The sequence below is a fragment of the Eucyclogobius newberryi genome, unplaced genomic scaffold (genome assembly GCF_026437365.1).
Source record: "Eucyclogobius newberryi isolate DKJ021-1_F unplaced genomic scaffold, fEucNew1.0.hap1 SCAF_16, whole genome shotgun sequence".
Lineage (NCBI taxonomy): Eukaryota > Metazoa > Chordata > Actinopteri > Gobiiformes > Gobiidae > Eucyclogobius > Eucyclogobius newberryi.
The window spans coordinates 19,442,834-19,469,204 of NW_027315790.1; the positions used below are offsets into that span (position 1 = coordinate 19,442,834).

Consider the following 26,371-nt stretch of genomic DNA (forward strand, 5'->3'; position numbering starts at 1 on the left):
GAAATGTATACAAAACATCTTATTCTAACTCATGTAAGGACCAAAACAAATAATCACCTTCATAACATGTCAACTCTTGTATGAATCCACCAACAGGTCAAAGGGCATCTCAGTCAGAGTCAGTTAACCTGCAGAGTTTCCTGCCGCAGTGCTTTGCTAACACGCACGTGAACAGTTCCCTAGCAACAAGCGTCTAAAACAGGCAGAAGCAAGAACAGTAGGAGCCTGGAGATGTGCTGTGGTCTTCTGTGTGCCGTCTCCTCACTGTCTCTTCATCTCAGAGTCAAAGCCCTCTTTATTCTTCTCACTCCCCAAGAGAGGAAAATATACAGATTATCTTTTATTCATTGTAAGTTTTATTACTATTATTTTACAACAACATATATCTTAACCTAACCTCGCAAATGCCAGATTGATATGTGTCTCACTCTGAATTTAATTCTTCCCATGAATCAATGTGGAAAGTCTCTCGCTGAAGGCCGTCGGCAGAAAAAGACTTCACGCTGATTGACGCTAAATTCCATGTGATTGGCTTGTTAAACCTCTGGTGCAAACAGCAAAAAAAATCAGCGTGAGCCTGACAAGCTTCACAAGGGTTTGTAACTCACAAAAATTGTGAGAATAAATCTTGCTGGCGAGGTTAATTCTCTTTAGGGGCCATACATACAGTACATCCTCAGAAAACTCCCCCTAATCCAGGGATGTCCTAACTATGGCCCGGGGGCCAAACGTTTCTTTGCCCTCAGGCTTCCTTGGCCCAAATGACCAAAAGCAGAACTTTTTCACTTTTAAACTTCCTTAATAAACCAAATACTAATGTTTTTGGTGTGTCTCATTCATCTTCTCAGCCAAGGCTTGGTGGCTCAGTTTGGTTTCAGTGTTATTCTCTGTATAGACCATCAGTCTATGGCCCTGGATTAGCCCTCCACTAGGGCTGTACATCTATAAACGTCTCTAAACATCTATAAACGTCTATAAACATCAATAAACAACCTTTAATTAAAAAAACTACAATTTCAGTAATTCAAATGTCTTTCCTGCAAAGCATACATATTTTTTACCACCTGCAGAGGCCCTAGACACTAATACAAACGTTCACATCTACAATCAGTGAGTAGACAGTTTTTCTCCATGCATATGTTATTTTAAATTATTACTTTTTTTTTTTTTTATGCTAAAAATAATCTTTAGACCGTCTCCACACTGCCCCGCCTCCCCTCAGAGGCAAAACACTCTCCTTGCTCCCCCAATTGGATAAATTGGTTTGTAAAGTGCGGGGCAGGGATAATCCGGTGCTGCTAACCTTCCAAGCTGAGTCATTGATTAACTCTGGCACTCTAGGGAAATCAGCAACGAAATTCAAATGAGATTCTACAGACGCCGCTGAGCCCACCACGACCACAATCGCCCACGGCCCCTGGCCCATCCTAGCCCATCCTAGCCCATCCTGGCCCATCCTGAGCTGGGACCTCCGCTCAGCTCTGTGTGCTTGGCTGCGTCTGGACCCTGGTTTAATCAGGAGCGGAGCAGAGAAGCAGAGGAATGGGCCGCACGACTTAATGACACACAGTTCTCTGGGGCCAAATGTGGAAGACTGGAGATGAGTGGGACAGCCATTATAATAGAGGTTACATGCTACTATAGCAACCGTAGCTAGAAAACATGGTATTAGACTGTATTTCTGTGTGGATGTGAGATACTGTAAGGCCAAGAATGGTGACGGATCGAGTTTGTAATGAAAGATTAAGGTATATTTTGATGTATAAATAATAATTTGATGTGTAAAAACTGCAATTTAACTGGAAGAAAACTGCCAGCTGCAAAGACAACAAAATATCCTGCCATATTGTATAACAAAGCAGTTTAGACTCTACAAACATCTTCTGAAATGCATTGGATTCTTGAGTTAGTTTCGTAATTCAGTCTTCTCTCAAATGCTTCTGGACGTTTAAAAATAGCACTTTGAACAGACTCAAGCTGTTACAATATAAGGTGAAAATCAAATCGCAATGTTTATCCGAGGAATGTCAGTTACGGGTGACAATTCGTAACAACAACCCAACAATATAATGCAATGTATTCCGCATTCAAGACCCACAAATCAGAGTTTTTTAATATTGCTAAAAGATTGACAAAAAAACAAACAAACAAAAAATAAACCCAGGACTAATTGGAAAAAGTAGCTATTCTGAAAAAGGCTGTTAAATGTTCATCACCATAAACATAGACAAACTTACTTTCATTCTTCTCAATCATTTACATGTAAAGTTAGTGAAAGACTTGGATGCCACAAACTAAATGAATAAACCCGTCCATGTAGTGATCACATCCTTATTAATGTTGTAATGGAAGCGGAACAGATTTCTGAATGTCTTTCAACTTGTCCAAGCCTTGTAAAGCAGCGTGCAGTCTCTGATGCAGCTGGCTTTGCAGAGCGGTCGGGGGTAAAAGACGGAAAAACAACCATTCTGAACTCAACCTCAAGACCTCAAATCAACTTTCAGACGGATGCCACTGAAAATGATCACACGTTTTTGTTCTATACATTTACTGTAAGCGTTTGTTAAGATGGATTCTTTCAAGATTGAACAGTGTGACAATCGACCTCGTGTGAAGGGGGCAGTGCATCTCATTTATTGGACTAATAACTCTATTTATTTTCTATAACTTACTACATATTACTTTGAATATAAGATAAGATAAGATGATCCTTTATTGTCCACTCATGGGGAAATGTCATTGTTACAACGCAGTAGATACAGGCGGAAAGGACAGATAACTTATAGGAAGTTTGGAAAAAAAAACACTCTTAACAGAAAAACTCTTATAAACAAAACAAAAAACTCTTATTAACAAAACTCCTCTCATATCTTAATAGGGAATGGAGGAAAAATAATAATAAAAATAATAAAATAAAAAGATAAAAAAAATAATAATAAAATAATAATAATAAAATGAAGTAAAGGACAAATAGCTAGCATAAGACTAAATAATACTAATACTAATGGCAAGTAAACAAAACACTCTTGTTTGCATCAGTTATATGCACATGAATATGGCCTTAATTGCTTGTGAGTACGACAGTAATTGCACATGAATATAACGGTATTGCACATGGTTCAGTCAGTCAAGTATGTAAAGTATTGCACGTGTTCAGGGCTAAGTATAAGTATAACGTTTAAAGCAGTGATATTGAACAATACTTTCTTAGCTTTTTGCACATTTGACTAGACTTTACAGACAGAATTACATGAGAAAAGAAAAGCCACTTATTTCTAGCTTAAATGTGTCCTATATGCTTCTGTTAGACGCACTTATGGCTTTTAAGTCCTTTTCAAAAAGTGTCTTAACTTATATATTCCTCTCTTAATCCTGAATCAAAGTCTGTACGTATCCAAACTGCACTCCACTCTTGTTTATCATTTGCAGCTCTTCCTTTTGGCTATTCCCTATGCCAGTGTGGGGAAACCAACGCTCTAGCACAGCATATGTAAGCCCACCGTTCTCCACAGCTGCCGGACCCTACACGCCCGTGATCTGCGTCTCCCTGGCCTGAACTTCTCCTCCTTTTGGGCGCCGACGGCTCAATATGGCCGCCGCTCATCTCGGCCCATCTGCTCCTGTTTGTGCAATCATAGTAGGTGCATGATCTCGCCTCTTTCTCCTTGCCAACTCTGTGTTTGTTTGAACTGCCGTCGTCGCCGTGGTTACTGTTGTCATGCCAACCGTGACACCCCCTCGCTCCTGCCCCCTCTCCACTCCGTCTGCTCCTCGTGCGTTTGAAGTGGGGATCCGATGCAGATAACGCAGGGCCAGTGCGGAACTGTTGGGGCGGATGGGATGTTTTTTTTGGGGGTTGCCGTGTTTCAGGTGAGAGGAGGCGCGCTTTAAGGAAAAAAAAATGATAATCCGCACTTCAAAAAGAATATCTGAGAGGTTTTGTCAGGCAAATAAGGATATGTAAATGATGCTGGGTGAAGAGTCTGGAGCTATTAATATCTTAGACGGCGTGTGACAGTGACACTGACCACAATGAGATAACTATATGTGCAAGAATATCTGTACATGTTGAAATGAGCGCTGGGGCTGCATAATATTTGGTCTGTGGTTGACTAAGACAAGTAAAAGAGCCGTGCTGAAAAGCTCTCAGACCTATTAAGTATCTCTATGTTTCCACTGGATGCTTTGGGGCAGATTGGTATGGTCCAAAAGTGTTTGTTACACCATATCGGCGCCTTTAAGTGCGAGGTCTGGCTTGCTTTTAGCTTTTCGATGATTGGAGAGAGAACGCAGAATCAGGTAAAAACAAGGTGACAAAAAGGAGATTTAAAGAGTAAAAAGACCCAACGTATTGTATTGCCAGTGCATAAAGCATCTAACATCGGCCAACATTACATAGACATTCAAAACACTGAAAAGTCAAGTGAATGCAGAAAAATCTGACCATAAAGTGCAAGTAGTTTGTTACTAAACATCATGATTAAGAAGTGTAATCAAGGTACAAATTAGAATGTATTCATTAGAAAACATTTGTCATGTTTGGATGACATCAGCCAGGCCCTGAGACTGGAAATGCACTACGCTATTAAAAAAACGGTTTCAAATCGCTCCTTAGCAAACCAGTCTGGGGGAACAAGGCGTTAAAGAAGGTAGATTTGTCCTTAATCAGTCCAAAATTAGCTTTAATTTAATTTGAAGAGTGTTACATTTTTATTTGCTGTTACCATCTCTATTAAATATTAGCTGGTGTGTGGAAGTTTGTGTTGTTCTCTTAAACCTAGAGTTATGTTTTCATTACATCTAAGTTAGAGTGTATGGTGGAGAGACATCCTTGAATAGTAGATATCATTTTCCTTTATCTGAATATGTGACATTGTGCTCAGAATGGACAATCTGGAGCACAGTTATTAAAGCCGAATGATGCAACAGCTCACAGAAATCATTTGTTTTTGAAGAGCCACATTATGCTGCAATAATGATTCCTGTTGGAGCAATAGCCTCCCAGCAAGGTGTTATGAGCAGAGAGCAGGATAGACGTAGTAAAGGAGGAAGAGTCTTCTCTCCCAGTCGGCATCAGCTGTCCTTGTTTCACCACTGCAGAACCAGAACTGCCCACACTAAACCAGGGCTAAACCAGGGCTAAACTAGGGCTAAACCAGGACTAAACCAGGGCTAAACCAGGGCTAAACCAGGACTAAACCAGGGCTAAACCAGGGCTAAACCAGGGCTAAACCAGGACTAAACCAGGGCTAAACCAGGGCTAAACCAGGATTAAACCAGGGCTAAACCAGGATTAAATCGGGGCTAAACCACTATCAAACCAGGGCTAAACCAGGGCTAAACAAGGATTGATCCAGGGCTAAACCAGTATTCAACCAGGGCTAAACCAGGATTAAACCAGGGCTAAACCAGGATTAAACCAGGGATAAACCAGGACTAAACCCGGGTTAAACCAGGATTAAACCAGGACTAAACTAGTGCTAAACCAGGATTAAACCAGGGCTAAACTAGTGCTAAACCATGATTAAACCAGTGTTAAACCAGGTTTAAACCAGGATTAAAACAGGATTAAAACAGGCCTAAACCAGGATTAAACCAGGCCCAAACCAGGGCTAAACCAGGGATGAACCCAGGCTGATTCAAGATTAAACCAGGATTAAACCAGGATTAAACCAGGATTAAACCAGGCCCAAACCAGGGCTAAACCAGGATTAAACCAGGATTAAACCAGGTCTGAATCAGGTCTGAATTAGGACAAAACACAGACATGCAAACTCAGGACCAATGAAAAAGGTGATAACTGTGGTTAACTGTGCTGAAAATGTTACCAGTTTTAGTGCCAATGCGCATTTCTGCAGCAATATTTTTTGCCAATTAAAAATAAGATTATAATTTTTAATTGCCCATGAGTATCTGTAAGAGCATACAGCATACATTATAACGGCACAAGTCTCTATATAGGGTTATAGAAATGCATTCCAGAAGATAAAAGATTATCATTTTACTTCTCTGTAAAACAACCATTGTTTTATTATTAATGTTACAACTTCAGTAATCATTACACTGCTCTGGCGTTCATCTAGCACTGCTGGCGGCCTGACGACTCCATTGTCAGATAAAGTGCTGCTATCGAACCATAAACCACACAACAAACCACTGCTGGGCCTGTAGTGTGAAGACAGTATGAGCCCCACAGCCATCACCAGTGGGGCTCACAAACTTCTTTGAGCCTAGTAGATATACACTGTGTGCCGTGATATACACTGTGTGCCGTGTGCTGGCCCAGTCACCAACGAACAGCGAGTCAGCCAAAAGTTTCAGAACAAAGGACAAGTAAGAGGGGCGGGAACGAGAATTTGAATATACTGTATATGACACTGCCGCCCGCCGGTGCACTCTGGCGGTGCACTGCAACATAGCAGCCACGCCGCTAGTAAGTGGATAAGTATGTTTTGTTGCTGGAATTATTTATTTGCAATTTCTAAACTCAAATAAAGAGAAAAAAGTAATTGTAGCCTTGAGATGTATTTGAATTTGAAAATGTCTACCATTACATTGTGCACTTATTTACACAGGGGCAAACTCCAGTCTATGAACTATTGGTGCCAACTGTTTCATTTTGTTTAATCATTTTTGCACTTTGGTCAACCTGGTTGTATTTGTAAGTTTAAAGTTGCAAAAATAAATTTACTTACAAATTGACAGTATGAAAAAGTTGTATTCTGTTGGAGCTGTTATGCAAAAATGTAATTATTTAAGAATCGAAACTCAAAGGGGACTTAAATAAATATGTATTGATTTGCACTGTTGTAATTTTGACACGTTTCATCCTGCGCTTCGAAATGGATATGGACAGAATTGAAAAACCCTGACCACATTTTGGTGCCAGTGCGAAGGTTGGGTCTACACAGTGGCCTAAATGAACCCAATCCGTAAATATAGCAGTCCTGCCATTCTTGACTAAAGGCAAAGGAGCTGGCTGTGCATGTGCCGTTCGTGTGCGGTTGTTTGCTGCGCATGTGTGTCGTTTGTGTACGCACACGAGTGTTGTTGGCGTGTGCTGTTGGCGTGTGCTGTTGGCGTGTGCTGTTGGCTTGTGCCGTCGCATGCCGTTTGCTGCGTACGCATTTCAACTATGTCTGGCTGTGAACAGGTTCGGACCATTTAAAGATGTCAGTCAAAGTATACTTTACTGGTCAGGTTCGGGTGGAATTCTGTCAGGCTTCAGGGCAAGTCAGGCTCAACTTCTATGGCTCGAACGCCAATGACGATGTAATTATGCACAAGCCCCTTTGTATTAGAGCGCATTTGAAGCACGTGGAGTGCTGTTCGTCCAACGACCACAAGTCCCAGACCTCTGAACGTTTGGTCAATGCTTTTGTCCTCGCTTTTTCTTCCTCGTTTGTTCACATTTAACCTAGCAATGTGAGTCTTCCGCTCCCCTTTTGGCTCCTTCCATGGATCTATATTTCCATGGCTCCTGCAGACATGCACACCACACTAGTGTAAGTTCCACGTGAATTACCTATTTTGAGAGCAAAACTGCAATTTTCATTGAAAAGCGACTAGGTTGCAGGTATGAAACCGTGTCAAGACAAGGACTGGACGTCTAAATGTGGACTAAACTTGTCTAATCCAGGACTAAACTAGGTAGATCCCAACTACAGCAGACCGGGAACATTCCACAAGAGCTGCACCAAACTAGTTCTAAAAGCCTCTGATAGATAGTGACCACACTTGGATGCACCCTACAAGCGCCGTCATCTATAGTCACTTTTGCAAACTGGACCAAAGCATAATCCACTTAAATCTTGTGGCTTAATGATCTTTTCATTGACTATAATACATTTGGTGAAGTGTAATACTGCATGTTTTTTGCAAGTAAATTTAGGAACACGTTTGTTTTGACAAGAATGGACCATCTGTCTGTCCGATTGGTTTGGACTTGCCTGTAAAGCGCTATCAACGGAATTGGCAATAGGATACGGCTGAGAACTACACGTCTTTGTAAAGTATTGTCTCAGTTGGTCGTCTGGGGATTCAGTGCTTGAGTGAAGCTTCGTGAGGTGGAAAATTAAACAGCAACTCCTAGAAAAACACGGCACGACTCGAGTAGATGCCACTAACGTATTGCTGCAGCAGTTCACAGGTTACTTGAAATGATCATTTTGAATTCTTATATATTAACAGTAGAAGGATTTACACACTGACAGCACTAGTCTACATTTTGTGTGGTGCCAGCATGTGTGTGTTCAGCCTGGTCCCAAATTAGCTACAGGTGCTTCAGTCAACAACTTAAATCCTCACAATGATTCGTGTTTGGGCAAAAGAAATTGTCAGACCAAATGAAACAACCACAGACTACGGGAGAATACAAAGGCCAGGTGAGTCATCTTTCCTGACGCCGACATCTATTGTTGTGTGTCAGATGGGATCATTTGTGGCATTATTTCTGGAGAATGTGATGATTGCAGTGTAGTTGCCCATTACTTTCTATTGTAGTTTACTCCTTCATAAAAAAAATGGCTGTAAGAATAGAAAACATGTAGTCTTGGCGGACCAGGCAAACAAACTGGTGTCTAAACCCAAAGAAAACATGAGCTTGACCAGGACTAAACCAGGACTAGAAAAGGAGCAAACCCAGTCTCTATCAGGCTTGAAATGGCATTGAACCAGGACAAGAATGAAAGCAACCATAAATACATGATGTACTCTGTAATGATGTGCAGCGCTTGACACATTTCTCTGTATAAAGCCTGGTTCTGATGCAATAAAGCCTCAGTCCTCCTTGCGTCTTCCATTAGACATGTTTGTGAGGGCCTGACAGCTGCTGTCCCCGCGCCACGCCTGTGTGTCTCGTAATATGCCGTTCTGCCTTCAAAAGTCAGCCTTATCAAAGCACTGATTACAGCTCATGCTAATCGCTAACTAGCCCACGAAAGCATCTGTTTAACCTCATAACAAGCACCTCTGCACCGTGTTTATGTTTCAGTGACATGCGTTAGGAGGAGCAGACAGGAGCAGACAGGAGCAGACAGGAGCAGAGCGGGGCCCCTCACATGCTTTACTGCCAGGGTATGTGAGGTGAATATGTTGGAGGTTTCCGATCTCATTTATTGTCTGTCATTTATCTGTTGGTGTGAGTAAATCTACTGGAAACAAGCCAATAGTTTGGATTCCAACACAGACATTCTGACACGCTTCAGCAGAGTCAATCAAGTAATAAAACATTAAAATAAAAGTCTGACTACGTGTTTGGGTCCGTTATTATTTCACTTAAAAATAATGTATTGTGCATGCCACGATTTAAAAGAAAACATGAAATCAAACTAAATATTGTGTATTTTTGAGGACAAAGTTTTGACATCGACAGTTGATATTTTAGCCTTCTCTCTAATATGAATGCCCCTGGATATGTTGAAAGTGTGCACTGTGGCCATAGCAGACATATGTGTTGATTGGATAATAAATAATAAAGGTCGAAATATGGTAACTGAAAGCTTCTACATAGAGAATATTTATGAATAAAGTGTATTATTCATGAAAATCAGACACGGAATCATGTTGCTGTCCAGATAACGCTTCCGGAATATGGCTTCAGTTATTTTTTTATATTGACTAGCCATGATTAAACAATTGTTGCTACTTCAGTGTATGATAAAGCTGTTCCAAATGTGCACATGTCTGGATGTGAATGCCAAAAGGTCTGAGCTAGGAACTAGTTAGAAAGGCATGAATACATATGTCTTATTTTGGCGGTTAGAACATCAGATATCAAGATTTAAGTGTAATAATTTAGGGTCCACTGCAGTGATAGTGACTTAAGCTTAAAGTCCAAAGACAGGTTTTCAAATGATGAAGTTGTTTGGTGAGATTGTCCCTGTGGTAAGTATTTATCATAGTTTGTGAAGGAAATTTGAGAAAAAGTAGTTGAAAATTACAGGACGTAATGCTGAATTCTATAACAGAATAGCTCCACCTCTGTGATGTCATCAAAAGGCGCCATTCTATCAAAAATACAGAGAAGATTCGCACACAACTTTTACACAGTCATTTAACAAAATAAAGGTGTTGTCAGGTGTATGGACCTTATTTACAATCTGGTTGCTAAGTAACAGCTGTGAAATTACCTCTACCTATGTCATATTTGCTGGCCACGTCAAACCAGGAAGTGGCACAAAAATGTGCCAAATTAGAGAAAAACAGGCAAAATGTTTGGCCTCCCGGGAAAAAAACAAAGTAGGGATGTCCCGATCAGGTTTATTTTTGGCCCTGATCCAATTCCGAGTCGTCTGATTTTGGGTATCTGCCGATACCGAGTCCAGATCCGATACTTTTGTAACATATTTTTAAAATGCTCAAATGCAACATAAACAGCTTGTCCCCAGTTTTTATTTCATTTCTTAACACTTTAACAGCGCACCTTTCTTTGCGGTAGCTTGAATAAGAAATAATAGTGCACAAATAAGCAAAGTGTAAAATGTCGTGATCCATTCATGCGTTATACGGAGGTGAGAGACTTCTGCGGTTTTCCTGTCTAATAATAAGCTTGAAATGTATAGAGCTGATCAATTTTATTTATTTAATTTTATTTATTTAATATGGACATAGCATTGGTCGAACCAGATGCAATGTTTTAATTGTTATAGCAGAAGATGCTAATTTTCAACACCTGTCCATAGGGCCAATTTAGTTTCCAAATTTTACCTAACACATGCATGTCTTTGGAATTAATGTTACATTCTTCCCCTGCCCAGTAATCGCCTCACCGTAGTACAGAGGCTGAGCAGGCATATGACTCGTTTGCAACAACATTCTATTTAGTTACATGAACTAGACAGAGAGCCTACGGACCGGCAGCAGCAGACACACGCGCGCCCCGAAAACACAACGAAAAACACCAACACACTTCCGAGCTACCCACAATGCCCCCCTCTCTCTTAAAGGGCCAGCCAGGCTGGTAACACTAATAAGAGTAAAATGTATATCCAATTACTGATCGGGACGCAAAATCCGATTTCGATTAAGTCTGAAACGACGTGATTTGGACCGATTTCCGATCACGTGATCGGATCGGGACATCCCTAAAAAATGTATCTAGGACAATTTTTATTGTCCTAAATACTTAAATAATATAATATATAATAATATAATTATAATATAGAATATAATAATATTACTTAATATAATATAATAATTAATGTCTATAAAACATTGCTAGATGAAGTACAACACAATGTTATGGAAGAACATTGTACAAAGCGCCAGGGCAGAATATAACAAGCTATTATAGTGAATAAGAACGAATTTCATTGGACACAGAGTTATGACATCATCCTTCAGTAATCCCATTGCAGTATTTACCTGCTAAGTACATGAAGTATCTGACCTGTACATTTGTTCTCTGTATCCCCCTTGGTTTGTTTATCTATTCTACAGTCTGTAAGGATGGCAGCGGCGCCGTGTTAATTTATGCCTAGGACAAGCAACAGGCGAAGCGATAAGGCGAGAAAGGAAATATATGTTTTAACATCTGTACATACGTATGAGCTCATCTTTGTAACTTTTTCCCTCATTCTACCCAAATATGGATATTCTTTACATCTTGTTCTCTTATTGGCTAAACCGTTGGTACATGGATGGGCTCATGCCTGTCAGATATTGTTTATAGGTCTTTGTGTTAGTAGACATATAAAAGGCGAGGTACGCCCAGAGACTGGGTCTTCTGATCATCTAGAGACCCGGGCGCTGTTTTCTGCTGTCCTGTTATCTGACGCTGTTATCTGTATTAAACACCTTCGAAAAGTACAGAACAGTGTCCGCGACTTCTTCTTGTCACACACCACCCTATGGGAACGTCAATCGAGTCACATCATACACTGATAGTAAGTAGCAGGACAATAAAAACAACTATTTCAACAGTGCATCGTGTGAAGTCAGCACTCGTACAAAAATGTTTTCATACTTTCATGCTTTGTTGATTCGTCTCTCAGTCGCTCCATCCGTCTCCACATACAAAGTCTCTTGAGCAGATCACAGTACGCAGTAACAGTTTCATATATTACCCTCTCACGCTGAACCGCTGTCACCACCATTACTGCCCTGTTCTCCGGTTCACTCCACATAATGTCCTCTGTTTGACCTCTTTTGCACCGATACACCGCATTTTCCTCTCTGCTGATTACGTACTTCCATTAAGGTGCGCTGTCATTTTTTTCTACATCTTGATGGAAATATTGCAGGATGATGTAACCAGGCTGAAAGGCCCCATAAATCCTTCATTCATTATGGTGATGTTCTGCGGACTCAGATCTGTGGCACAGGTGTTGCTGCTGCCATTTTAGCGTAGCCCCGGTGCCATTTAGTTCCCGCAGGAGGCCCGTGCAGTGGACCAGCGGGAGGGCCGTCGCATAATGGAGTGGATGCAAGCTTAATTAATGATATCAATAACGGTGCAAGCTTCAGTCTCACAAGTCCAACTGTCTGCTGTGAGGAGTTTATTCTGTAGCTGTAGGCATGTTTTCTGTCCCCATGTTTCATTGAGGTATATCATGAAAGGCTCTATGCATTATTCAGGCTACAGAATGTATATGGACGAAAGTAAAAGCCATCTAGTACAGAGTTCTGAGTCAATCAGCTCGTGCTGCCTGGAAGGGTCACAAGAGAGAACGTCTGAGTTTGATATGTGAAGCATTTTTAATTTATACATTAGACACTCGCAGTCCAAAAGGTCTTTTTTTTATTCCTGTTTCCATTCCAAAGTTGACACTATTGCTTCATTATGTGCAGTCAATGAATAGTATGTAGCGCTGCAGTGTTGGTGCCTCTCTTCCTCTTGGTGCAGATACGTAAATACCGGTAGTGTACGGCGGTACATAAGCAAGAAGTAAGAGCTGAAAACAGTGTTCCGATTGGTTGTGCTTGGGGCGGTCAGAGCAGGTTTCTCTTCTCAGCCTGCAATGTGCTTAATTTGTTTTAATTTCCAGACACAACCAGAGTCTTAGAACAAGTCCTAAGAATGGATCTTTTTAATCAGGCATAAAATCTCTGCAGAATCATATGTAAATGACTCCGTAATCAGTAGCATTTGATTTGCTGCTGTTTTTTCCCCCCTCAATCATGTCTGTTGCTTTGTTGCCTATGCTATATTGTGAACGATATGATTGAGTGAAATTCTCCAGTGACATTGTCTTCAAGGTTATCACATCATGGTAACCTCCTTCTGTCTGTTCCTAATGCATTATGCACACTGAAGGGATCCGCTCAGAACAAATGACGCAGACACATGACAGAGAAGGTGAGCTTTATCAAATGGACAGGCGACATCCACATCCTGGCAGAAACACGGCAATACAACTTTAAAAATGTATCTTTTCTTTTGGATTAGTCAAACAATACATTGCAGTATCTAGGCTAATCAGGGAAACTTCTCAACAATTTGAAATGACAGGAAACAGATGACATTTATTCTAAAGATGAAAGGTTTTTGATTATCTGGACATTTGTTTTATTTGTCGTACACTTTGTATATCATATAAAAATGCCTTTCTTACTCCATTAGATGTCTGATGCCCTTCTACTGACAATATTAAGGAGTGAAACATTTGAAATGACAAATTAGCATGAGGCTAAAATACATTTATTGTTGTCCATATTCTGTACAGTACATATGTCACTTATATGTTTACTCTGTTTTTTCTGAAGGGAAAATATTATGCTAAATTTACTTATTTGTGTTTTTAAAGCTGTTACAGAATTTTTCCCTCATCAAACTCACCATTAATTGTGTTCACAAGTTGTCTTCTCTGCTCCTTCTCATGTCTGCCGTCAAATACTACTCTGTGCTTGTATTAGCATGTTCACTTTTGTTTATTTCCCTAAGGTAGTTCGCAGTAAATCGAGTGCTAACACCAAATGCTGCTGAGGGAAAGCCTGACTTATCAGAACATTGTTTTAAGTACTAAAACAGGAGATACTAAAGTAAAAGTACTCAAGAACATGTTTAACGGCCAATAAGAACACAAATACTGCAATATGTGTCATTTAAATGGTTACATTTTAGTTGTGTTCTTGTACTTAAATTTCCCCATTATGAGAAATCAAAGTCTTATGTTACTTTATAATGATTTTAAGCCCTAACAAAAAGTTTTAGTGTAAATTAGTGTATACGACATGCAATTCTTTACATGAAACAGGCCCGAGTTGAACCTGCGACCTTCTTGCTGTGAGGCGAGAGTGCTAACCATTCTGCAATCGTGCTGTCAAATTACTGCCATGTGGGAGACTTTTGGCCAACTTATGTTTGCAGAATTGTTGTAATTCAGCCACATTGGAAGGATTCAGGTCAGGACTTTGACTTTGACTAGGCCACTCTGAAGTCTTCATTATGTTGTTCCTCAGTCTTCAGAGGTGGATTTGCTGGTGTGGTGAGGATCATTGTCCTGCTTGAGGTCACAAATAGACAACAGACATTCTCCTTCAGGATTTCTTGGTAGAGAGCAGAATTAATGGTTCCATTTATGACAAGTCTTCCAAGTCCTGAAGCTGCAAACAGCCTGAGACCATCACACCACCACCACCATGTTACTGTTGTATGTTCTTTTTCTGAAATGCCCTGTTGCTTTTATGCCACATGTAATGGGACACACACCTTCATAAATGTTCAACGTTTGTCTCATCACTCCACAGAGTATTTTCCCAAAAGTCTTGGGGCTCATCAAGAAGGCAAATTTGAGACGAGCCTTAATGTTCTTTTTGCTCAGCAGTGGTTTTGGTCATGGAACCCCTTTTAGCCCAGCGTCTTTCTTATGGAGTCATTGACACTGACCTGAGGCATGTGAGGCCTGTAGTTCTTTGGATGTTGTTGTGGGGTCTTTTGTGATCTCTTGGATGAGTCGTTGCTGTGCTCTTGGGGTCCTGTTGGCCGGCCTGCCACTCCTGGTAAAGTTCATCACTGTTCCGTGTAGGGATGCACACCTAAACCCACGCTCAGGTTCAAGTCTGGATTCGAATCCAGAGGTTTAGGTTCAGGTCCGGACCTAATGAGTCCGGCTGAACTCATGCCATTTTTGCATAATATTATAACAGCATAACACAAGCTGCTTGGCTAAATTAAGTTGAAGACACATGAACAAGGACGACTATCAAACACAAGGCTTAACTGCAGAGTGAAATAAACTCAATTTATCTGGTTTATTCACTGTTTATTAACAGAAGTTACAACTTACAAATCACAAGCTACTAGCTAACACACATTCATGTGTTTTACTTGAGGAACAACTTCCGAACAAGAGCAAGTTAAGTATTGGTATTGGGGCAGCTGTTTCAGCTGATACTATGTTTGTCAAGTGTATTACTGGTTTGACTGGGCAGACCCCCACACTTGAAGTTTAATGCCTTTAGATACATTTCCACTCTTTATTTTTGCAGATCCATTGGCATCAAAGTCATGTAAAAACCTTCAAAAACTAGCATAACAGTCAACTAGAACCACTATAAATCAATCAACTTAGCAGTATCAAAAATAGAATATGAAAATATTTTACACTACACACAATACATCATATTAACAGCATTAAACACAAGACCATATTTAATGACTGCAGAATACAAATACTATTACAAAATATAAGCTCCAATTAATGAATCCAGCAATTAAACAATATTACTTTTACTTAGTATTTACTTAGATGTATGAATATGTATATTCCACATTAACCCACCTAAATAAATGCTACACCACAACATAACAGTTATTTTATTCATATTGTAGCGACCCTAGTCTCTAGTGCGCGTGCGCGGTCTCTGGGGCGGAGCTAAGAGCGGGCTCAGGAGACGAGGTGGTTTTTGATGTTCCTGTTCCATCGCCATGGTTACAGCCAACAATAACCAACTCTGTTCAAGAAATAAAGTGACAACTTCGGTCTCTCGCGTCTTTAAACTCATTGCGCCGGCTTCAACTTCTGCCGCGGGGAAGACGCGTGCGTCGCTGATGCTCCGGGTGCACCATTGACAGCGATGTCAGTGTTTACGTCTTTTCTAGCGCGAATTTCGCGCTCTATGGAAAGTTTAGGATGGTTTAGATTCTAGCACGTAAAGGATATAGAATGTGAGTGGTAGATTTTTAATGAGTCCAGAACCGAATCACCAGGGTTTCGTTTTTTTTTGGACCTGAACCGAAACGTTTTTACAAGTCCGGATCCTGCGGAGCGGTACACATCCCTAGTTCCGTGTTTTCTCCATTGGTGGATAATGGCTCTCACTGTGGTTCATTAGAGTCCCAAAGCGTTTGAAGGCCTTTAAAACCTTTCCCAGACAGCTAAATCTCAATTACTTTCTTTCTCATTTGTCCTTGAATTTCTTTGGACCTCAGCATGATGTCTAGCGTTTGAGGATCGTTTTGTCTTCTTTGTCAGGCAGATCCTGTTTAAGTGATTTCTTAGTTGAGAACAGGTTTGGCTAATGATAAATGTAACTTTGGTGTCATCAACCACAGTTAAGTCATTTTTTAACAGAAGGGAAACACTTATTCATACAGGGCAATGTGGGTTTGGATTTGGTTTCCCTTTGTAATAAAAATTGTTTACTCGTGTTGCCTTTGACTAATATTTAAATTCATTTGATGATCTGAAACATTTAAGTGTGAGAAACATGCAAAGAAAATACAAAATCAGGAAGGAGCAAATACTTTTTAACAACACTGTGTATATACTAAAAATATCATTACCATTTCCAGGTGATGTGAAGAACAATCTAGCTTTAGGGAACATTGGAACAGTTTGTAATGTGAAAAATGGGAACAGAAAGTGAAATTCAAATGGAGTTATGAATGATATTGTGCGGAAACATGCTAAAACTAAGTATTAAATAAATATTCTAATCACAATGAGGGTATGCCACCAGGTGGATGGAGGATTTTCACAAAGGTCAAGCGCTCACTAATTCTCATGTTATGAAGCAGCTTTAGCAGCGCTGCAGTGGCCTTTTGTTCAACAGTGCAACGCTTAACTCTTCCAGCACAATAGAAAACAGGAAAAAACAAACAAAAGAGAGGATGGCACTTTTGATGGAACCAATATGAAATATGGTTCATATGGTCATTGTCACAGACTCTGACCATAGTGCGGTAGTGGTGTTCCCTCTTCATGATTGGTGTTAGCAGCAGCCTCTAGGGAAATAAACCAGAGCTTCCTCTGAGATGATGTGAGCATCCAGTTGTAGTAAACGCAATTTGACGGCAGAAATGCTCAGAATATAGGCACGAGGAAAATACAAAAAGCTATTTATGTGAGAAATATTGCTAATAAATAATATAGGAGGATGAAACTAGAAATGTATTTAGCATTTCTTTGTTGCAAATCTGAGTGGGATTTTGAAAAGCTTTCCTTTACTTTTGGGTAATTCTAAAACTTATGGATAATATAATGTTTTGAGTCAAATGTGTTCCGTGAATGAAGAACACTTAACTTTTGTGACAACGGTGCACTCTGCATTATATTGCCTCATCCGGGGAAGACACCATATTGAAAATTTGAAAACTGGACAAAGCGTTCACAGAAGAAATCCTATTATAATATCCAAGTCACAGGCGTTCATTATTTACTTTCTCTCTGCTTATGATCTGCTATGTCAGGGGTGTCCAGACTATTGTCATTGAGGGCCAGATTTTGAAACTTATATGGAGCAAAGGGAAATAATTAACAATATTTACATAGTTTACATCTTACTTTCTACTGCTTTGCTCTGGGTTGTATTCGCTTCACCCTCAAACTCCTGGGGAAAGTTTCTGGTCTGAGCAATGTGAGCGTTTAGTTCCACTGTGCGCTCCTCTACTTCCCCGCACAGTGTAAAGCGCAATCTCTCTCTGGGGCCGCGACCCATTTACCGTCCCCGCTATGCTTTACAACATATACAACTCACGCAGGACTGCCAATTACGCTAACGAAGCTCCAGCTAACATGGTGCGCATTCTTAATTATGGTCTGAAGCTATGAAATCGATGGCCACGCTCTAACAGCCACACTTGCCACAGGGAGACACTGTAGCTTTGGAATCATTTGGTGCATGTTTATATATGGAAATAGCACATGTATTATATAAGTGCATCTTCTGAGCTGGAGGTGAGGTACTTCCTTAGATGGGGGAGTTCTATGTCAATATAAGGTATTATATATTTCATGTTTGTCTTTATTATTCATGCTTTTAAAATACATGTGGAGACTTGGTGCTTTTGGAGCTATGGCGGCCCCGTATTAAATGATGTATATTTAGCAACAGGTGCACATGCAACTGAAGTGAAACAGTTTGAAAAAGGCTAAAAACAATGGTTTCCACTTTATAATTAACGACACCTTAATTAGCCTTAATAAAGCATGAAGAAAGACTCAATTCCTAATGAACAAACCCATTGGCACATTGCTAATATCCACATGCACTTGTTTAGGGCTTGAGCACAGCTTTTCACAGACAGTGAATTGACCCTCGGGCAGACCACCCAAAACTCTTACTTTCTGGTTGATGAGAAATAAAATATATATTTATTAGCCACTGACAGCATGCAGTTGTCTCATTTTGTCAAAAAGCACAGCTTTTTTCCCGTAATGTACTCTTTATGGGAAAATTCTTGGGGCTGCAAGGGAATAGGGTTAGGAGTTAGGATATAAATAACTACGCTTGAATCATTCTTCATAAACTATTTCTTCAATATGAACACTGTCTTTGTTCATGCTTCGTTGGATAATAAAAGTATACTGTAGTTATTATTAAATGTTCTTTCTGAGCTTTGAACTTTACAATGTCAAGAACGTTCAGTGGATTTAGCATAATATTGAACCATTCAGAATCTAGCATTAAATAATATTTCAACAACTCCAAGTAAAAAGAAAAAAGAAAACAATGGAGGGAAGTTAATTGGTTGTTAAATATCATAATTGAAACATAACAAATTTGTATTTTAAAATTATGTACATCCTAGAACTGGGCATACAAATAAAATGTTTGAGTAAATTATTGAAGATCTTTTCTTTCTTTTTTTCCCCTATTAAGAGCAAACAATTTTACAACGTATGTAGCTCATGTATTTTTAATAAATGAGGATGCTGCATATCATTGTATCCTTCCACAATGAGAGACTGAACTGTGGCTTTTGTGGTTATTCAAAAGGACCATTTCGATCCTATAAATACATGGTCTGGGCACTATCAGTGCGCCCACAATACTGTAGGGAAGACAACACCAAGTATGACTAGGAAGTACATATACGCTGCGGTCATGGGTCATAATTCCTTTAACACTATTCATATGACTCTAACCTCTTTATCACGCCAATCATGGGAAAGGCAGGGTGGGAAAATAAATGGAGAGTTAAGTGTGAAATGTGTGAATATGTATATATGGATATTTTAACTGTTAAAAAAATAAATAAAATCAGTTGAAAACATAATAAAATAATATGAATTGAACATATGGATAGTATTGAAGTAGCTAATGTATTTATTTGACAGGGACGTTGGCTATAGATATACTGCACAGGGCAAAGCGACAGCAGGTTAAGAGTTTGCAGGTAAAATGGCCCATGCATTAAAATACAGTTGAAAAAAGACAAACAACAACAACAACAACAAAAACAACAACAACAACAACAACAACAACCAATCACCAGCAGAGGAACCACCTCATCAGCAATCCAAATCCAAATTTAAATATTTACAAATTTACACAATTCTTACAGACAGATCAATTAAGACTACACCCCTGATTGTCTTTAAGCCACTCCTTAATGTTAAGTTTTAAATGTCCCAGAGTGCTTCACTCCCTCAGTGTTGGAGGTAAAGAGTTCCAGGCTCCTGCTGCTTTAACAGAGACGCTTCTGCCCAAATGTGGTGGATCTAAAGTTCATGTCTCATTAGGCTCTGCGCGTCCTCACTCCATCATACAGTCTCAAAAACGTTTAAAGCCAGGTTGTGAAAATGATATACAATAGACTCATTACAAAAGTTAATATTTCCAAAGATGTAATAATGTTTCTCTAAAATATTGATTGCTTGTTCATACAAGCTTTGGAGAGGTTGCATTGCCGATCAAATAGACATTTTTGCTGAAATTTTTTCCACAGCATGATGTCTAGATACGAGTGAATTGGATGTTATGAACTAGAAAACGTGTAGAAATGTCAGATAAAATACAAATCAATACGTACAGTATTATAAGATTAAAAACTAAGTCATTTTGTACCAGAAGGTTTGATTCAAAAGTTGTTCCAATTGCATTCGTATGATCTATTAGACAACGTGAAGGTATAACTAACTTAAATTTCAAAAGACTACACAATTTAGCAGTCTCTTTGGGTCATAAAGTCAGCATGAAGTTACCAACACCTCCGTAGACTTTGTCAAAAACACACATATTAAAAACAGGTCCCACTCACCAGGCTGTCGTAGTATATAAGCTCCAGCTCGTAGTCTGGCAGGATGTCGCTGCGGTTGTTGACCAGGTCCAGGGCCATTTGGGCAGCGGGTAAGCAGGCTTGACCCCCCGGCCAGCCCCCGCTCATGGGGAACAGGGCTCCGATATACAGTTTCTTCTTCCCTAGAGCCAGAGGGGGGTAGGACAAAAGCACAGCCAGGGTCAGAGTCAGGTAAATGGTTGTGAAAGTGGCCATTGTCCTGGAATAGTCCTCCACAAATGGATTGGTAAAAAACTTGAAAATATTGTCCTCTCTTTCTTCCACTTGACTTAAGGTCGCGGGGGATCAACGCAAAATCAATTGTCTGGTCTCATGACTCCAAGAAAAGTAGCTCCTTTGTTAGAATGCAGCAACTTTGATTTTCAAAACAAGTCTACGCACAAGTACCAAAATCACGCCGTAGTTTTGCGTTTTTCCAACACTTCTACCAAAATTCCAACTAAGCCTGCCTCATGTCACTTTCCAAAACAACATCAAAATTCCTCCTCTAAACAAGAAAATCTAGCTGAGATTCAAGACGTTCCAATCTGCGTCTTCTGTCTGTCTTGCCTTCTCCTTCTTCATCTAGACGCCTACATGCTCTGTGCCGTGCTGCAGGGACGCAACCAAAAGCCCTCCAAAAAAATCCAAGCACATGAAAATAAATCCACGGAGAAGAGAGATGGGAAGAGGAGGAAGAGGAAGAGGAGGAGGAGGAGGGGATTCGGTGCGTGCGGAAAAGTGTCGGTGTGTTGCGGTGAATGCGGTGAGGCAGAGGAGCGAGGAGCAGCGCTGGTCGGTGAGCGGGCAACCAGGCAGGCAGGAGCGCGCCGTGCCGAGTGCTGTGGCGGACTGCAGCAGCCGAGAGAGAGGAGAGAGGGAGCGGGAGAGAGGGAGCGAGGAGAGAGGAGAGAGAGAGAGGAGAGAGCGAGAAGAGAAAGAGGAGGAGGGACGCTCTGTTTCACAAACCAGTCCGAATGTGCAATCCCTGAACGCAGCTCGTTTATCTTCCCGTCCTCCCCGTGTCGATTCCCCCTTCTCTCCTTTCCCTCTCTCTTTCTATTTACCTCTCTCTCTTCACCTTGTTACTTATCTTTCCCTCCTTACGCTCTCTCTCTCTGTCGTTCTTCTGTCTCTCTTCTTTCTAGCCATCTCTCTCTCTCTCTACCACTACACTCTTTCCCTTTCTTTATTTCTCTTCTTTGCATCTATTTCCCTCCTTTCCCTCTCTTTCTATCAATCTCCTCTTCTCTCTACACTCTTCCTTTCTCCCTGCCTCCCTCGCCCTCTACCTCAAATGTTTCTTACCCTCTTCCTTTTACTGTACATCTCTTTCTCCATTTCTGTCTCCATCTCTTTTCTATCTATCTATCCATCCATCTCTTCACCTTACTGCTCTCTTTCTTTTTTCATACACTCTAACTATTTCCTCCCCTCTCACCTTTCTTTCTTTTTTCCCTATCTCCCTTGTTGTAAATATAGAATAGCATTCATCCCTTTATTAGTATAGATGTGAAAATACTTTTATGTACAAGGAAAATGATTACTACTGCAACGACAACAACTACTACTACTACTACTACTACTACTACTACTACTACTACTACTACTACTACTACTACACACTTTAGGCCTGGACATTTTGGGAAACATAGTAACTCGTATGCATATCTAACCATTACTGTGGTTGTAAAAAGATATTCCATTTGCAGTGCCTTTTACACAAAAACCCAGTGCATTTTCAAACATCTGTGTAGAGGCCTTAAATGACAAGGTTTGCTGCGTTTACACATAATAAGACTCAACTGAGAATATTTTCTTCTCTGCAGAGGACATTATATCACCAACATAATTGCAGCCTTTGTGCTTCGTCAATAACAACAATTTGATTTGGTTTTATCACTCAGACTTAATTTGTTGTGCAATACAAAAGGCTTTGATTGGTCTGTGTCATTATTAAGGATATTGGTGGCTGTTATTTCTCCAGTTAGCAGTTGCTTTATATTGCCATTGAGTTCCCGCGGAGGACAGCCCCCACCCTCCATCTGCATTTACAACACAAGCAGCCCCCCAATCAGCCCGCATTCAGACACCCGCTCTCAGACGCTAATGAGCCGTAAGACAGTGAAACGATAGAGGAGCCAACAGCAGTACAAATGTGTCTGTATGTGAGAATAAAGCAGTACTGTCATTACTGTTACTATTAATGTGATACTTCTAATGTGTCGATACCTGACTAATTGGGGTCTTTATGTTGAGAGTTTGAAAGTTTTTCTTCGGGTGGCTCTTGAGGTCTAGGGTATTGTAGCTTCATTTTTCAAATTTAAAACAAGAGTATGTCACATTTTTAAATAAATAAAGGAGCATGCTTTTATTTAAGTCTATTTTTGGGTATACTTTGGCTTTAAATTGGCACAACGTTTCTGTTGTTGCCATTGCTTTACCTGGAATGTTCCACAGTATAATAAATCTCCATGGAGACAAAAAGGTGATGCCACCATATTTATTATAGATTGAATAAGGTAAAATAGAAAAGTGTAATGCCGCACTATGGAACACAAGCAGGTGGCAGACTTTCCACCAAAAAAAGGTATTAATCCTTTTTGTAAACGTTCACATTCAGTTTTATCAGTTGCGCCGTGTTAGGTTATGCAGTCAAGCCCACTCAGGACCCTCAGGCTGAGTCCGAGCTCTGTGCACTCCACCACATGCTTGTTTTTCACGTAATCATATAAATTAGTAAAGGTATAGTGTTAGCACCTTTAAACATAGTTATTTAACACTGTATATTTTTCGAATATAGCGCGACCGTAAATGGAAGGCTCTTATAAACCCCACATTTACCTGTGAGAGTCTGGCAGGTTTGACTTTGTGGGTGGGTGCACTGTGTTGGAGCAGACTGGTTATTTCAGCTGCTGGAGAGGTGGGTTTATTTATAGTAAATTGATTGGTGAAGGACACAGCAGGAGATATTGAAACTTAAATGACATGGCGTGGCCCCCTGAAGTCATCTTTATCCAACAACAGAAATTCAACCAGGAGATACTTTGAGGTCCTGTATTTAAACTTAAGTTGACTTAGACCTATATGTACAAACCTTTGGCAGCATTTTGAGCACTATAACATAAAGCATACAGGTGAAAATCTATGGAAAACGGATTCCTTTTACAGTATGAAAGGTTTCCAAAGGTGGTTCAGAACAGTATAACTTGAAGAAATTGTCCGACTTTATACTGTCCCGTCTTTGGTTTATTCTCAATGACAGCATGTCTGGTGTCAAGTTTGACCCGTAAATGTTCCGACTTGGCTCGCCTCGGGGAAGCCGGGCGGGGGGTCGTGTGCATACCATTAAAGATTGAAAGTCGCTTTGCTCTGTAACTTTTCATAGAAGTTTCCGCCAGAGCTCCGTGTGATGTTGCCGTTTCGGGTGCATTTTGAAGATGAGAGCTTGGGGGGGATGAAGGAGCGGGCCAAGGTTAAGCAGATAAGAGAAAGACCTTTAAAGGTTTATTTTTTTCCTTTTTAATACAGTGTGTGTTTGTGTGGTTTGTTGACAGGTAAGGAGTCACGGAGCAAGCTTCACCAATTGTTTTATTACGGTGATCACAAGATATCATCATTTTTTATATAATTGAATGGTATTAGAATTTTTTCATCTTGGGAAACACTGGGTGTCATAGTAGAAATAATTCAGTTGTATTGTCTGGACTCTGTTTTTAGAAAAACAAATGTCTTCTCAATCTGCGAATCGAGTCTGGGAACTCTCGTTTTTATGCCCCACTCTGTGAAAGCCGGTCCATGTAAATAAGAGTAGGATATAAAACCTGAGTTCCCAGACCCGATTTTCAGATTGAGAATGATTATTGGATGAGAGTCGAAACGTTTTGTTTTTCTAAAAACAGAGTCCAGACGATGCAACTGAACTGTTTCTACAATGGAACGCTCCTGGACGAATGAGGCATTAGACCGACTGGGTAGCATATTAACCACACACACAATCAATGTTTTTTAAGGCGGAAAGAGGATTTGGTGAAACATGCTGTAGTGACCTGCGGATGACCTCTGAATGTTGCCATGGTGATAGGAATGCGGGAGTAAGGCGGTACCATGGTACTGGAGATGTATGAGGTCTCTGCAGAAAGAGAAACTTCAAGCTTTGAACGTTGGAAAAAACCTTTTCCACCAAGCAACTAGTTTTGGATTTAAATTGAACTCACTGAGTCATTTTCTCTCAACAAAAGCTAAAACGCTATAAAAGACTATGTGGTTTTAGTAAACAATCATCTGATTGCAGATTTTATTCACAAGATGAATTTACAGTACATAAAGTTAAAGTGTTCTGCATGCTCATTTAACTGTTTTATAATTTGTCTTGTGAACATAATTACCTTTGTAACTATGTAAATGCTAAACAATGGCTGCATTATTCCGGATCTGTTTCTCTCAGAGAGAGGAGAGAAGACCAACTCAATTCCATCGGAGTGGTCCTCCAGATAGGATCTCGGGAGATGAGGGCTCATCTCTGGCCTAACAATGCTAAGCTAACATACGGAACAAAGACATTCCAGGGACACATCCGCGGAAGCTAACTTTCTTCTCCCATAAATGAGAATTCTGGGCCCGTTTTGTTTTAGACATGATTAAAACTGCATCATGCAAAATCAAGCAAAGGACCTTATTCCAACTTCGAGCTACGAGCTAAAACAAAACGTAGATCCAGGACAGTCTCTTCAGATCATGACTAGTATTTATATTATTTAGAAAAGTACAAAGACACACGCTGTGGCCCTCAGTCTGATGTGTTCAGTCATGTAGAGCCAGCACAGACTGGTGAGGCGAAAAGGGCATTCAAGTAAACTGGGCATAATCCAATACGTAATCTATGACTATTTTTGAAATCTGTTTATACTGTAGATTATGCTATTTATGAGATGTTATCCGACTCCTGGCATTAAACACATTTTAGCTAAACAGGTAACACATTTGTGAGAAAGGTAATCGCCAACTCCCACGTTTTATTTACTTCTTTTTTTTACCAAACATTTATTTCTATCGCCAAGTGACAATTTGATTTAAAATGAAAATTAAATGTCCATAAACATTGTATTGTTCAAAAACAAAGACAGTTATATATAAAGCAAAACACTGATGATTGATTTGACTAATTTCTTTTGTTTTGGTGGCTCACAATCTAACGTTCAAATTGGCTATTTTGAATTACAGAATCCATTTCATTTTTGTATTGTTGCCTCCAAATATGTACGATCAGTTTGACATCCATGATTAATTGTAAAAGCACTTGTACAACGTCTTTACTTGACAAGAATCCCACTTGCACTGAATGTGTACGCAAAGTCACAACTGATAATGACTGCCCCCCCCTTCCTCTATCCACCTACTCCTGTGCTTGAATGTGTTCCTCTGTCAGATCCGCTCATTCTCATTTGTCTGCTGCCTGTGCCATGTGTATCTTTAATAATGCATCATTCCAGTGACACCAAGCTTCTCCTTCATCCTCATTATGCCTGCTCGCTCCGGTCCGCAGAGATGCTCCTCGACACATGCCCAACCACGCGTTTTCACAATCTCAACTAAGGAAATAATACTAATACAACATGGCTGGTGCTCCATTGTGCTTTTGGAGAGGATGAGAAGAAGGATATGCTAATAAGATAGCAGCGCTCCTGTCCAATTTGGCAATGGTGTATTCAAATGCTTTCCTTTTGGATAGTGACCCAGTTTTGTCAATCAAATTTGAATGCTCAAAACTACAAATTTCAGACTAATTAGAGTGACACTGTGGACTGTTTTATTCTGGCTGTTTTGCACCTTATATAATTTATAGTATGAGTAAGAAAATGTATTGTTATGCCGTTTTCACATTGCACACATGCATGAACCCTCAGTTTATGATACCTCCTGCTGGTA

General features: G+C 40.1%; 1 protein-coding gene across 1 annotated transcript in view; it reads right to left on the reverse strand.

Moving 5' to 3' along the window:
* Positions 1-20,873, reverse strand: part of LOC140361907 (gamma-aminobutyric acid type B receptor subunit 1-like) — a 183,488-nt gene extending 162,615 nt beyond the window's left edge. Inside the window, exon 1 of the mRNA XM_072447815.1 lies at positions 20,426-20,873. Coding sequence (XP_072303916.1) covers positions 20,426-20,659 — 234 coding nt within the window. The 5' untranslated portion in view covers positions 20,660-20,873. The remainder of the gene's footprint in view (positions 1-20,425) is intronic.
* Positions 20,874-26,371: the final 5,498 nt, after the last annotated feature.